The following is a 14,733-nucleotide window of genomic DNA, read 5'->3' on the forward strand; positions in this document are numbered from 1 at the left end:
TGAGTTCAAGTGATTCTCCAGCACCCTCTCCTGAGTAGCTGCGATTACAGGCATCCACCACCATGCCTGGCTAATTTTTTGTATTTTTAGTAGAGATGGGGTTTCACCATGTTGTCCAGGCTGGTCTCAAACTCCTGACCTCAAGTGATCCACCCACTTTGGCCTCCCAAAGTGCTGGGATTAGAGGCATGAGCCACTGAGCCCAGCCGGGAACCCACAGGTTTTTTGGATGGTCTCTGAATGTCATGTAACTCTTTCATTTTTTTATCAAAAAAATTTTTTTTGACACAATATCTTACTGTGTTGCCCAGACTGGAGTGCAGTGGCAAGATCATAGCTCACTGCAGCTTCCAACTCCTGGGCTCAAGTGATCTTTCTGTCACATGAGTCTCCCAAGTAGTTGGAACACAGGTGCCAGCCACCACACCTGGCTAATTTGGTTTGGTTTTGTTTTTTTAGAGATGGGCTCTTGCTATGTTGCCTATACTGGTCTTGAATTGCTGGCCTCAGGCAATCTTCCTCCCTTGGCCACCCAAAGTGCTGGGATTACAAGCATGAGCCACTGTGCACAGCTGAAATTTTTTGACTTAGTCTTTTTGTACATGTGATATTTTATTCATAGAATCCATAAATGGAAGGGAAATTTCTGAGTTCAGAGCAATACATATGATACAAAACTTGATATATAGACTAGAGTTTCTTAGCCGAACTGGAGGGGCTGGCTTAGGTAATCCATGGATTCCCTGAAATTGGGGACACCATTGGAAATATGTGTGAGCTCAGGGGCAGTTTCCTATGATTTTTAGGCCTCAAAATGTCTCTTGGACTCAAAATTGCCTTAGGGCAGAGGACGTGTGTACCCCCAGTATAGAATCTCGGACAGTGAATGTGAGTAAACATTCGGCAGAAAAGCTTTGCCAAACTGAGTGCTCTGATGTGACTTTTTCATCAAGTCAGTATTCCTGGGATCTCTTGTACATGATAATCTCACTCTTGTACATGATAATCTCACTCTTGTACATGATAATCTCACTCTTGTACATGATAATCTCACTCTTGTACATGATAATCTCACTCTTGTACATGATAATCTCACTCTTATAAGGTTTCATCGTTTCTGCTTACCCTAGTTTTCTTTCCCACTCTGTTCCCTCTCCCACCAGACGACTCTGAAATGGGCATGTACAGAGACGAAGAGACCCCAACATGCTTCAGGCTTTGAGTGGAGAGGACACAGCCTCTGCTGGGACAGGGAACAGAGGGATGTGGAGTCCCTGAAGATGCTTTTGGACAATGGTCTGAGGTTGGGACAGTGGCAGGAGATACCATTCACCCAGGATCTCCAGGACAAGAGATCAGCCTGGCAGTTACATGTGTTTTTTTTCAAACTGGTTGCCAGGTTCGCACGGACGATGACATCAGAGATTCCGACCTTCCTGATTGGAGGGACCGGACTCCGTGGCGCCTGGAGATCAGTTGGACAACAGTATCTTCTCAGAGCTGTTCTCCACTCCTGACTTCTCCTAGGCTTGAGAATTGATAACATACTCTTCTGGATCCTAGCAGTGTCCAGAAGAAGGCCATGGACAGAACGGAGACTAGGTTCCATAAGAGGGGACAGATTACGGGAAAAATCATGACCAGCCGTCAACCGCACCCCCAGAATGAGCAGAGTCCCCAGCGGAGCACCTCGGGATACCCCCTCCAGGAGGTGGTGGATGATGAAGTGTTGGGACCATCAGGTGAGGGGACTGGTGGAAGAAGAGTTGGGATAGGATTGACTAAGACGAAGGAAGGGGGCCGGGTGCGGTGGCTCACGCCTGTAACCCCAGCACTTTGGGAGGCCGAGGTGGGCGGATCACCTGAGGTCAGGAGTTCAAGGCCAGCCTGGCCAATATGGTGAAACCCCATCTCTACTAAAAGTATAAAAATTAGCAAAGTGGTAGTGGTGCACACCTGTAATCCCAGCTACTCAGGAGGCTGAGACAGGAGAATCACTTGAGACTGGGAGGAAGAGGTTGCAGTGAGCTGAGATCACGCTGCTGCACTCCAAAAAAAAAAAAAAAAAAGAAAGAAAAGAAGGGTCAGCGGTCAGGAAGGAGAACCTGAGGAGGGTGTGTGGGAAGAATGGAGAAATTCAGGCTGGGTGGGGTGGCTCACACCTGTAATCCCAGAACTTTGGGAGGCCAAGGCAGGTGGATCACTTGAGGCCAGGAGTTTGAGACCAGCCTGGCCAACATGGTGAAACCCTGTCTCTACTAAAAGTACAAAATTGAGCTGGGCATTATGGCAGGCACCTGTAATCCCAGCTACCTGAGAGGCTGAGGCAGAAGAATAAATGGAATCCAGGAGATGGATGTTGCAGTGAGCTGAGATTGCACCACTACACTCCAGCCTGGGTGACAAAGCAAGATTCTGTGTCAAAACAAAACAAAACAAAAAAGGAGGGACTCAGAGAGCCAGGGCCCAGGGAAGGACATGAAGCAGTGTTCGGAGGACAGAGAGAGAGAAGAATGGGGAGGGGAAGGAGCGGCACATGGGGTTGAGCAGAGGAGAAAATCAGAAAGATGGCTTAGAGAAGCCAGCAGTCTGCGAGTCTGGGGAGGATGGAGAGTGGTTTGGGGTTTTGGGTCGGGGTCTAAGGTGATCAGATGCAGAAGCATTACACGGTGGCCTGGTTTCTTTACTCAGCCCCTGGGGTAGATCCCAGCCCCCCATGTAGGTCCCTTGGCTGGAAAAGGAAGAGGGAGCGGTCAGATGAATCTGAGGAGGAGCCGGAGAAGGAGCTCGCCCCTGAGCCTGAGGAGACCTGGGTAGTGGAGATGCTGTGTGGGCTCAAGATGAAGCTGAAGCAACAGCGAGTGTCACCCATCCTCCCTGAGCACCACAAGGACTTCAACAGTCAGCTTGGTAGGAGGACACCCCAGAGAGCACCTCCAATCCTGTTCTTTCTAAAAAGAGGAAACTTCCAATAACCACACTTTTCCAATGGGAAAGATACGCCCCCAGTGGGTGAGCTCTCCACGCAGGAGGACTCAGAAGTGATCACTCATGAGGGACACTTAGGAGACGATAGAGGACTAGGCTAGACTTGATAAAGGTTGGCGCTTGGGATGAGAAAGCTTGGTTTCGGGCCAGGTGCAGTGGCTCACGCCTGAGATCCTAGCACGTTGGGAGGCTGAGGCAAGAGGATTGCTTGAACTCAGAACTTTGAGGCTGCAGTGAGCTATGACTGCACCACTGCACTCCAGCCTGGGTGACATAGCAAAACCCTGTGTCAAAAGAAAAACGAAGGCCGGGTGTGGTAGCTCATGCCTGTAATCCCATTACTTTGGGAGGCTGAGATGGGTGGATCACTTGAGGTCAGTTGTTCGAGACCAACCAGACCAATATAGCGAAACCTCATTTATACTAACAATACAAAAATTAGCCAGGCATGCCTGTTATCCCAGCTACTCGGGAGGCTGAGACAGGATAATCGCTTGAGCCCAGGTGGAAGAGGTTGCTTTGAGCCAAGATAGCGCCACTGCATTCCATTCTGGGTGAGAGAGTGAGACGCTGTCTCAAAAAAAAACAAAAAAAAACAAAAGGGCCCAGAAGTCAGGAAGGAGCACGTGAGGAGGGTGTGTGGGAAGAATGGATGGAGGTACTGAGGCAGGGTGCAGTGGCTCACACCTGTAATCCCAGCACTTTGGGAGGCCAGGCAGGCAGATCACTTGAGGCCAGGAGTTGGAGACCAGCCTGGCCAACATGGTGAAACCCTGTCTCTTCTAGAAGCACAAAAATGAGCTGGGCGTTTTGGTGGGCACCTGTAATCCCAGCTACTTGGGAGGCTTAGGCAGGAGAATCACTGGAACCCAGAAGGCAGAGGTTGCAGTGAGCCAAGATCGCACCACTCCACTCCAGCCTAGGCCACAAAGCAAGACTGTTTCTCAACAACAACAACAACAACAACAACAACAAAGAAAAAAAAAAAAAAAAAAAAAGGGACTCAGGGAGCCAGGGACCAGGGAAGGATATGAGGAAGTGTTCTGAGGACAGAGAAACGGGAGAATGGGGAGGAGAAGGAGCGGCACATGGAGCTCAGCAGAGGAGACAGACAAAAGGAAAGATGGCTTGGAGAAGCCAGCAGTCTGCGAGGCTGGGGAGGATGGAGAGTGGTTTGGGGTTTTGGGTCGGGCTCTAGTGTGATCAACTGCAGAAGCATTACACCGTGGCCTGGTTTCTTTACTCAGCCCCTGGGGTAGATCCCAGCCCCCCGCGTAGCTCCTTTTGCTGGAAAAGGAAGATGGAATGGTGGGATGAATCTGAGGAGTCATTGGAGGAGGAGCCACGGAAGGTGCTCGCCCCTGAGCCTGAGGAGATCTGGGTGGCGGAGATGCTGTGTGGCCTCAAGATGAAGCTGAAGCGACGGCGAGTGTCGCTCGTGCTCCCTGAGCACCACGAGGCCTTCAACAGGCTGCTTGGTAGGAGGACACCCCAGAGAGCACCTCCAATCCTGTTCTTTCCAAAAACAGGAAACTTCCAATAACTACACTTTTCCAATGGGAAAAATATGCCCCAGTGGGTGAGCTCTCCATGTGGGAGGAATGTGAAGTGATCACTCATGAGGGACACTTAGGAGATGATAAAGGATAAGGTCAACTTGATAAAGGTCAGCACTTGGGATAAGAAAGCTTGGTTTCGGGCCAGGCGCAGTGGCTCCCGCCTGAGATCCCAGCACGTTGGGAGGCTGAGGCAAGAGGATTGCTTGAACTCAGGACTTTGAGGCTGCAGTGAGCTATGACTACACCACTGCACTCCAGCCTGGGTGACAGAGCAAAACCCTGTCTCAAAAGAAAAACCAAGGCTGGGCACAGTAGCTCATGCATGTAATCCCAGCTACTCGGGAGGCTGAGACAGGAGAATCGCTTAAACCCGGGAGTCAGAGGTTGCAGTGAGCCAAGATCAGGCCACTGCATTCCAGCCTGGCCCACAGAGCAAGCCTCTGTCTCAAAATAAATTAATAAATAAAAATCAAATAAAGAAAAACAAAATCAATAAACAAAGAAAGTGGTTTCAGCTGTGCCCTCTGAAACTTAATGTCTCTTACTGACTTTTCTAAACCTAAGTGTCTCCATCCATAGTGGGAGATACCAAGGCCATGGTCACACCCTGATGTGACTGTCTCATGAGGAAATGATGGGAATTCCTTTATGACTCTGCAGTGGTCCCTCCGTGTCTGCTGGAGGGGGTCCTGACTGATTCCCAGCTCTACATCCTGTAGATTCTCACACCCAGGGCCTCCTTCGGCCTCTTCTCAGGGGAGTCTCAGAGCAGGAGCCTCTCTCCCTTGCCCAGTGAAAGTCACTCTCCCCTCTCCCATCCACCTCACCCGCGGCCACAATCCTGAGACCTCCCCCCGGGAGGCACACTTCTCCTCGCTGCCCTGCTGCTCCCACGGAAACCCTGTCCTGCTTCTCACACTGACATCTGCTCTCTAATCACAGAGGATCCTGTCATTAAAAGATTCCTGGCCTGGGACAAAGATCTGAGGGTGTCGGACAAGGTAAGGTTGTTCTCCACGTAACTGTTCCTGTTCCAACGCATGGCTGGGGGGAGGGTGCAGCTTCCAAACCCACAGTTCTCCCTCCACCACTTCCCACCAGATGCTCCTACAGTCTTTTTTTTTTTTTTTGTGAGACAGAGTCTTGCTCTGTTGCCCAGGCTGGAGGGCAGTGACTCGATCTTGACTCACTGCAGCCGATGCCTCCCGGGTTCAAGCGATTCTCCTGCCTCAGCCTCCAAGCAGCTGGGATTACAGACATGAACCACCACGCCTGGCTAATTTTTGTGTTTTTAGTAGAAACGGGGTTTTGCCATGTTGGCCAGGTTGGTCCTGAACACCTGACCTCAGGCGATCCACCCGCCTTGGCATCCCAAGGTGCTGAGACTATAGACGTCAGCCACTGTGCCCGGCCAGCTCCCATGGTCTTGAGTCTTGGCACCCACAAATTTTTTTTTGTGAGACAGAGTCTAGCTCTGCTCCCCAGGATGGAGTGCAGTGGCATGATCATAGCTCATTGCAGCCTCTAATTCCTGGGCTCAAGCAATCTTCTTTCCTCAGCCTCCTGAGGAGCTGGGACTAGGCACATGCCACCATGCTCAACTAATTTTTGAAATGTCTGTAGAAACAGGGTCTCACTATGTTGCCCAGGTTGTTCTCGAACTGTTGGGCTCACATGATCCTCCTGTCTCCACCTCTCAAAAAGTACTGGGATCACAGGCTTGAGCCGCCACTCCCAGCTATTCTTGGTCTTTTTATGATTTGTCAGCATCTCCCTCAGGATTCTGCTGGTTTCTTGCAGAGTGAATGAGTGGCCCCTGCCTCTCCTATGGGTCCTTTGGGATCTGAGCTCTGGGCCACAGTCTGGCCACAGCCCTGAAGCTCCTGGCCCCTCTACTCTCAGCTCTTCGGGACAGTTCTCTGCCTGGCACACAAAAGACCCTCCTGACACCAGCCAACCTAGACACACCCCCTCCAAAGATCCCATCGGAGCCCACCATCCTGGGAGCATCACCCAAAACCCTTCCTCTGGCTTCTCGGATTTGCATCCAACCTTCGAATACCCCTCCATCCCGCAATTTCCAAATGAGTACAGTCACCCCAACACTGAGGTCCCTTCTCTGATGGGCAGCCCCTCCCCAGACCCTCATTCCCCCTCTCCACAATCTTCCTCTTCCAAGATGTGACCTCTCCCTCTCTGTGTTCCTTTCTCTCCATCAGTATCTCCTGGCTATGGTCATAGCGTATTTCAGCCGGGCCGGCTTCCCCTGCTGGCTATACCAACGCATTCATTTCTTCCTGGCTCTGTGAGTGGTTTGCTGCCTCCTATCCGTCAATATCCAATGCCCTGGGACAGCGGGAGAAGTGGGATTCCAGCCTTTCGTTTATTCTTTCACCTATTTGTCCTCTTTACTCTGTGTACAAAAAAGAGAGGATTATACTATCATAGACTGTTGTTTCTAAACAGAAACTCAGGCTGGGCACAGTGGCATACGCCTGTAATCCCAGCACTTTGGGTGGCCAAGGCAGGCGGATCACCTGAGGTCAGCAGTTCGAGACCAGCCTGGCCAACAATGGCCAAACCCCGTCTCTACTAAAACTAGAAAAATTAGCTGGGCGTGGTGGTGTGCATCTGTAATCCCAGCTACTCGGGAGGCTGAGGCAAGAGAACCCTTTGAACCCAGGAGGTGGAGGTTGCAGTAAGCTAAGGTCGAGCCACTGCACTCCAGCCTGGGTGACAGAGTGAGACTTTTTCTCAAAAAAAAAAAAAAAAAAAGCCAAAAAAACAAACTCCAATGCCAGTGTACAAATAAAAGAACAAAACAAAAGGAAACATAAACCGCTCCTAAGGGGAAAAGAAAAGGAGTGGAGGAGCGGACATGCCGCTTCCTCCAGCAAGCAGACGTTTCTGGTTCTTCTCTCTCTCTCCTTCCCACATCAACCACAAACGCCATCGACCTCCTCTGGGTTCCCATGACAGAGGCCACAGTTCAGGTCCCCCTCGCATCACTCGAATCCACTGTCAAATGCTCCCCACTGGGGTCTCCTGGAGTCTCTCCCCAAGCCAGGGGTCTTCCTAGTGCAGCCTGAACATCTTTCCAAAGCACGACAACCTCACTGCCCACCTGAACAACTTCCTTAGCTGATGCCTTTCTCTATTGAGGCCAGGGTCCACAGTGTCAATTCTACCCTCTCTACAATCTCTACAAGCACACTGGCTCGCCATCTTGGTATTTCCTGGCTCGGCTTCACTGCTCCTTCCAAATGCCCTCCACTCGACTTTGTGTTTGTGTTTTCTGTCTGGGTGTCCCACACACATGTGGCTCTGAAGGGAAGGACCCATTCCTTGAAGTCAGTTCACCCCACAGCCTCTGTGATGCCTTCCCTCATCTTCCAACTTCTGCATGCCCGTAGCTCTCTAGTTACATCCTGGACACTGGGATTAGGTCATCTGCCTTGATTACTCCCAGTCCCATTAGACTAGATGCCTGTAGAAGGCAGGGTCCTGGCAAAATATCAATGTATTCAATTTCTTTTATTTTTTTGAGACAGACTTGCCCTGTCCCCCAAGCTGGAGTGCAGTGGTGAGATCATAGCTCACCGCAGCCTCCATATCCTGGGCTCAAGCGATCCTCCCACCTCAGCTTCTTTATTAGCTCCGACTACAGGGCTGTGCCACCACACCTGGACAGTTTGTTTGTTTGTTTGTTTGTTTATTGAGACAGAGTCTTGCTCTGCCTCTCAGGCTGGAATGGAGTGGCCCAATCTCAACTCACTGCAACCTCCGCCTCCTGGGTTCACACAATTCTTATGCTTCAGCCTCCTGAGTAGCTAGGCCTAACGGGTGTGCCACCGCACCAGGCTGATTTTTGTATTTTTAGTAGAGATGGGGTTTCTCTGTGTTGACCAGGCTGGTCTCCAACTCCTGGTCTCAAGCGATCCACCTGCTTCAGCCTTCTAAAGTGCTGAGATTACAGGCATGAGCCACCGCTTCTGGCATATTTCTTATATTTTTAATAGAGATGAGGGTCTTGCTATGTTGCCCAGGCCCGTCTCAAACTCCTGGCCTCAAGTGATCCTCCTGCTTTGGCCTCCCAATGTGCTGGGATTCCAGGCGTAAGCCACCACTCTCGGCCACCAGTTGGGTTTTTGTCTCCATCCTGAAGGAGTGGGAGACGCCCTTGATCAGGTCTCTGTCCAGCAGAGCCCTCCTGAGGAAGGCATGGCTCTCTGCAGGGTGGGTGCCAGTCCTGAGCTAGGGACGGTCCCTTACCTTCCTCTCTGGGAAGCTGACCTCAGCCGGAGGCCTCTCCTGGTGGTGCCCCTGAGCAGCAACCTGATTTCTGTCCTCAGCTACCTGGCCAATGACATGGAGGAAGACGACGAGGACTCCAAACAAAACATCTTCCACTTCCTGTATGGGAAGAACCGCTCTCGCATACCCTTGCTCCGTAAGCATTGGTTCCAGTTAGGCCGTTCCATGAACCCGAGGGCCAGGAAGAACCGCTCTCGCATACCCTTGGTCCGTAAGCGTCGGTTCCAGTTACGCCGTTGCATGAACCCGACGGCCAGGAAGAACCGCTCTCAGATAGTCCTGTTCCAGAAACGTCGGTTCCACTTCTTCTGTTCCATGAGCGGCAGGGCTTGGGTTTCCCCGGAGGAGTTGGAGGAGGTGAGTGGGGCCTGGGGAGGTGGAGGAGGTGGGGAGGAATTGGGTGGGCTGGAGGCTGGATGAGGGGAGAGAGGGGTATCCTGGCGAGTCCCCGTCTTCTCAAAGGGCGTTTGTTTTTCCAGATCCAGGCTTATGACCCAGAGCACTGGGTGTGGGCGCGAGATCGCGCTCGCCTTTCCTAGAGCTCCAGGGACCGTGGAGGCCTGAGGTCATCGGCCTGAGAGAAGGTACATCTGCATCCTCCGGGGTAAAGGCAGAATATTGGGGTCTATTTCGGAAATCCGAAGAACCCAATTGCTTGATCCGGCTTCAAGCCTGGGCAACGTGGCGAGATCCGCTCTCCACAAAAATACAAAAATTAGCCAGGCGATGTGGGACGCATCTCTACTCCCAACTACTCAGGAGGCTGAGGCGGGAGGATCGCTGGAGCCTGGAAGGTCAGGGCTGCACGGAGCCCTGATCCTGCCACTGCACTCCGTCTGGGTGACAGAGTGAGACCCTGCCTCAAAAATAATCATAAATACTGAGTTTGGGGAGGTTCATTACGATTGACACACTTGAGTTACCGATTTGGGTCGAGGGTTCAGTGAAGCTTTGGTTTACATCTTGTGCAGCTAACCACGTTGAGCACAGAGCATGAGACTTCATCATGAGGAGGTAGGATTAAGGATTAGGCTTCTGGACTCGTGGTTCGTGATGTTGTCACATTAGAAACACATCTAGCATGGTTACAAGTTTAGATCTTAAGTGACACAAAAGGCCCCAGCTGTGATGAAGTCCAAAGCCACATTCTCTGAGGGTGCCCTACTCCCTGGGCAGACCCACCCAAAGTCCTTGCTATGAAGCAGATCACTGGGGCTGACCTTGGGTGTATTAAGTGAGTTTTGGAGTCATGGTCACCAAAGTGTGAGTTTCACAGTTGAACACGATGGTTCAGAAGCAGGGTATAGAATGAAAGGCAGGAGATAAAATTGCATTTCTCAATTGCTCTGAACTCTAGACTTGACATGGGATGTGAATAACCTTCCTGTCTAGAGAGCTGCCTCCTTGAAGTGTGACATCGTCTCTCTCACTTCCAGAACACCGGACCCAGGGGAGATGTGGATTTTCAGCAGGAACTTTATTCCAATGCTAATGGCAGACACCAGGAAGAAGGAGAGGAACCATTTGTGCAGATCATCTAGAAGAACCTGGACCATTCTTGATGGAGCTGAATACAGTGATCATGTTGTCCTCCTAGGAGCAGGGGGAGGGGGGTGGGGTCCTTCTAGGAGTCCTTGGAGAAAAGCAAGAAACCAGGAGTGTTTCCAGTTCCACCTTTCCTGCGGCACCACCACCCTTTTTATATTGCTGAATTCCAACCTCCCTGGGGCGGAACCTGGAGGTCCTGTTTCTTACGGACTTGGTTGCCACAGTCCAGGAGCATTTGAAGGCACAATGCAGGGGCTCAGATTGGCACAGAATTCTTTTGTGAAATATCAGTGCCACAGATTGTAACAGATAGCTTCATGCACACTCTGCATTTTATTGGTTTGTTTGGAAAATGTTGGCCATTGAATTATTCATAGATTTATTTCAAATAGCTTGGAAATTGTTGTACTTTTGAAAACATGCTGTTCCTGTAGTTTTTTGATGAGAGTTATAGTTGTTATATATACATAAAGATAATTTTCTTATCATTTTTAAGAGACAATTCTTTTTATCCTAAATATTTTATTATCTTTAAATTTGTTTCTGTATTATTATATGTGCTCCTGAAGCGAGCACTCTTTTTATCTATGATACTTCCATAATAATCTCTTCTATTTAAAGCTATTGGTAGTTCCCCACCAGAAAAAAACATCATTCTGGTGATAGAAATTTTTATTTGCTGTTTAGGTTTGTGACTGAATTGTGAGCATTCAGTTGTGATTTTTAACATGTCTCAGATATATATACTAACACGTCTAATATATACTATCTATTTTATTGGTTTATTTTGAAAAACATGGGTATAGAATTATTTAAATATTATTTTATTTATTAAAATATTTATTAAATATATTTATTTATTTAAATATTATTATTACTTTAAATATTTTAAATATTTTGGAAATACTGGTATTTTTGAATAGATGCTGTTTCTATAAAGCTGTGTGATGGGTGTTATAACTGCTATATACACATACATATAATTTTGTTTTCCTTTTTAAGAGAGGATTCTTTTCATCCTAAATCTTTTACCTTTCAATCTTTGTATCTATTATTACACGTGCTGCTGAAGAGAGCATGGTTTTTATCTATGATACTTAGTTAACATATATATTACATTTATAGCTATGTAGTAGTTCCCCTAAATTCTTGTAAAAATAAATTTTTGATATTTCATGTATGTTTGAAATGTGAGAATTCAGATGTAATTTTTTACCTTGTTTTGGCATGTTTGTATGTTACTTTAAAGAGGATGTGTGTTCTAAAGGAGGACATGAGCTGTGTGTTTTCAAGAGGACAATAGAGTGCGTCTCTTGGGGAAACATAATAAAAATGAACTTTTCTCACCTTCACAGCAATTGTGATCATATTGGTCTGGATTGATTATTTGCTGCCCAGTGATATTTTTCCTTAATGGGGTTGTGGTTATTTGAACATATTTATTAGCTCTGGAAGATAATCCTGTGCTGTTTTTTATGTAGAAAAAAACATAAGGCTGGGTGCAGTGCTCACACCTACAATCCCTGCAGTTTTGGAGGTCATGGCGGGAGGATCACCTGAGGCCAGGAGTTTGAGGCCAGCCTCAGCAACATAGCAACTACATCTATTTTTAATTTTTATTTTTTAAAGAAAAACAATAGAAGAGAAGGCTCAAGCTACAGGGTTGGTTTGTTTGTTTGTTTGTTTTGGAGACAGAGTCTTGCTCTGTCTCCCAGGCTGGAGTGCAGTGGCACAACCTCGGCTCCCTGCAACTTTCACCTCTGGGTTCAAACAAATTCTCCTGCCTCAGCCTCCCAAGCAGCTGGGACTACAGGCACCCGTCTGTACGTCCGACTAACTTTTGTAAAAATAGTAGAGACAAGGTTTCACCATGTTGGCCAGGCTGGTCTCGAACTCCTGACTTCAAGTGATCCACCCACCTCGGCCTCCCAAAGTGCTGGGATTACAGGCATGAGCTACTGCGCCCAGATGCCAAGCTAGAGTTTTAAGGCAGGAAATGAGAGAAAGATATTGAGAGAGGAAAACCAGGTGGTAAGAAAACTCTAAAGGTGGCCGGGCGTGGTGGCTCACGCCCATGATCCCAGCAGGAGTTTGAGACCAGCCTGGCCAACATGGTGAAACCCTGTCTCTACTAAAAATACAAAAATTAGGCAGGCGTGGTGGTGCACGCCTATAATCCCAGCTATTTGGGAGGCTGAGGCAGGAGAATCACTAGCAGAGATTGTGTCTCCTCACCCCCTCTCAAAAAAAAAAAAAAAAAAAAAAAGAAAGTTCCTGCAGCAGTTAAAGCTGTGAAAGACAGGCACTCTGCCATGCAATTCTTTGTGATTTTTCTTTTTTCTTTTTGGAGTTGGGGTCTTGTGCTGTCACCCAGACTGGGGTGCAGTGGTGTGGTCATAGCTCACTGTGGCCTCAGACTCAAGCTCAAGTGATCCTCTTACCTTGCCTTTCAAATTGCTGGGATTATAAGCATGAGCCACTGCATCTGGCCTGTGTGACACAATTCTGTTTTTTGTCTTTTTTTTTGTTTTGTTTTTGGGGATGGAGTCTCGCTCTGTCACCCAGGCTGGAGTGCGGTGGCGTGATCTTGGCTCAATGCAAGCTCCGCCTCCTGGGTTCACGCCATTCTCCTGCCTCAGCCTCCCGAGTAGCTGGGACTACAGGCGCCTGCCACCATGCCTGGCTAATTTTTTGTATTTTTAGTAGAGACGGGGTTTCACTGTGTTAGCCAGGATGGTCTCGATCTCCTGACGTCGTGATCTGCCCACCTTGGCCTCCCAAAATGCTAGGATTACAGGCGTGAGCCACCGCGCCCAGCCTATGTGATGCAATTCTGATGTCAACTCCCTGATGTTACCTCAAATGCCACAGGTTAAGGCCACCAGCCCCCGCTAGGCTGCCCTCGCTTTAGACACACCTGCAAGCTTGGGTGTCCTCAGACCACATGTACTTCTCACCAACTGGCTGCAAATTTGGAGGTTCCCACCATGCCCTCAAGCTCGATAACTCACTAAAACAATTCACAGAATGCAGAAAAGCATGATACTTTCTTTCTCTTTTTTTTTTTTTTTTTTTTTGAGATGGAGTCTTGCTCTGTCGCCCAGGCTGAAGTACAGTGGCCACCATGCTTGGCTAATTTTTGTATTTGTATTAGAGACGGGGTTTCGCCATGTTGGCCAGGCTGGTCTTGAACTCCTGACCTCAGGTGATCCACCCGCCTTGGCATCCCAAAATGCTGGGATTATAGGCATAGCCACCATGCCCGGTCGACTTCTAGAGTTTCAATAACAGAGATGTGATTCAAGAAGGGAGACATGTTTTGTAGATGGCAGGAGCTTCATAAAAAGAAGCCAATGAAGAGCAGGACATATAGCTGTCTACCTACAGGAAACCAGCCAGGAGCCTCCCCACAGGGACTTCAGCACAGATGGCCAGGAAAATCTGCATTAACCTGAGCTCTGGACCTAAGAGAGGACAAGGCCTTGACCATTTCTACAGACTCACAAGATGCAATCTCTGTGGTCCATGCCCGTGGTGTGATCTGGGAAACGGGGGGCCTTCTAAATGCCAACAACAAGGAAATCAAATGTGCAACAAACAGAAATACCGGCATTGACGTGGGCCATGGAGAGGCCTAAACAGATGACTGCAGTTCACTGCTAAGGTCATCAAAGGGGTGACTCTGAAATAATAAATTTCAGATGCCACGACCCAAATAGCTGCATGAGGTGGGGAAGTCCTCCACATGCCTCTGCTTCCTTCAGTACCTGTTTATGAAATAAGCTGAGGTACTTCCCTGGGGAATTTCCTTTCTCTTTCTTTCTTTCGAGACGGAGTCTTGCTCTGTCGCCCAGGCTAGAGTGCAGTGGTGCAATCTCGGCTCAATGTAACCTCTCCCTCCTGGGTTTTAGCAATTCTCCTGCATCAGACTTCTGAGTAGCTGAGATTACAGGTGCATGCCACCATGCCCAGCTAATATTTGTATTTTTAGTAGAGACAGGGTTTCACCATCTAGGACAGGCTGGTCTTGAACTCCTGACCTCGTGGTCCACCCGTCTTGGCCTCCCAAAGTGCTGGGATTACAGGTGTGAGCCATCACGCCCGGACTTTTTTTTTATTTTTTGAGACGACGTTTCACTCTTGTTGCCCACGCTGGAGTGCAATGGCACGATCTCAGCTCACTGCCACCTCCTCCTCCCAGGTTCGAGTGATTATCCTGCCTCAGCCTCTCGAGTAGCTGGGATTACAGGCACCCAACACCAAACCCAGCTAACTTATTGTATTTTTAGTAGAGATGGGATGTCACCATATTGGCCAGGATGGT

At 48.8% G+C, this 14,733-nt stretch overlaps 1 protein-coding gene across 1 annotated transcript; it reads left to right on the forward strand.

Moving 5' to 3' along the window:
• Positions 1 to 1,173: 1,173 nt before the first annotated feature.
• Positions 1,174 to 10,440, forward strand: LOC115933216 (speedy protein E2-like). The gene is made up of 8 exons (XM_055347005.2): positions 1,174 to 1,742; positions 2,692 to 2,910; positions 4,236 to 4,466; positions 5,490 to 5,548; positions 6,767 to 6,852; positions 8,900 to 9,218; positions 9,341 to 9,445; positions 10,298 to 10,440. Exons 1-7 carry the CDS (start codon positions 1,583 to 1,585, stop codon positions 9,398 to 9,400), a joined length of 1,134 nt encoding a protein of 377 aa, XP_055202980.1. The 5' UTR covers positions 1,174 to 1,582; the 3' UTR covers positions 9,401 to 9,445; positions 10,298 to 10,440.
• The last annotated feature ends 4,293 nt before the right edge of the window (positions 10,441 to 14,733 follow it).

The sequence above is a fragment of the Gorilla gorilla genome, chromosome 6 (assembly GCF_029281585.2).
Source record: "Gorilla gorilla gorilla isolate KB3781 chromosome 6, NHGRI_mGorGor1-v2.1_pri, whole genome shotgun sequence".
Taxonomy (NCBI): domain Eukaryota; kingdom Metazoa; phylum Chordata; class Mammalia; order Primates; family Hominidae; genus Gorilla; species Gorilla gorilla.

Excerpts from the sequence above, each read along its gene's own strand:
- LOC115933216 (XM_055347005.2), top strand. The coding sequence starts at position 1,583 with ATGGACAGAACGGAGACTAGGTTCCATAAGAGGGGACAGATTACGGGA. Across the intron at positions 4,467-5,489 it reads GGCCTTCAACAGGCTGCTTG|AGGATCCTGTCATTAAAAGA; the intron begins GTAGGAGGACAC and ends CTCTAATCACAG. Across the intron at positions 5,549-6,766 it reads ATCTGAGGGTGTCGGACAAG|TATCTCCTGGCTATGGTCAT; the intron begins GTAAGGTTGTTC and ends TCTCTCCATCAG.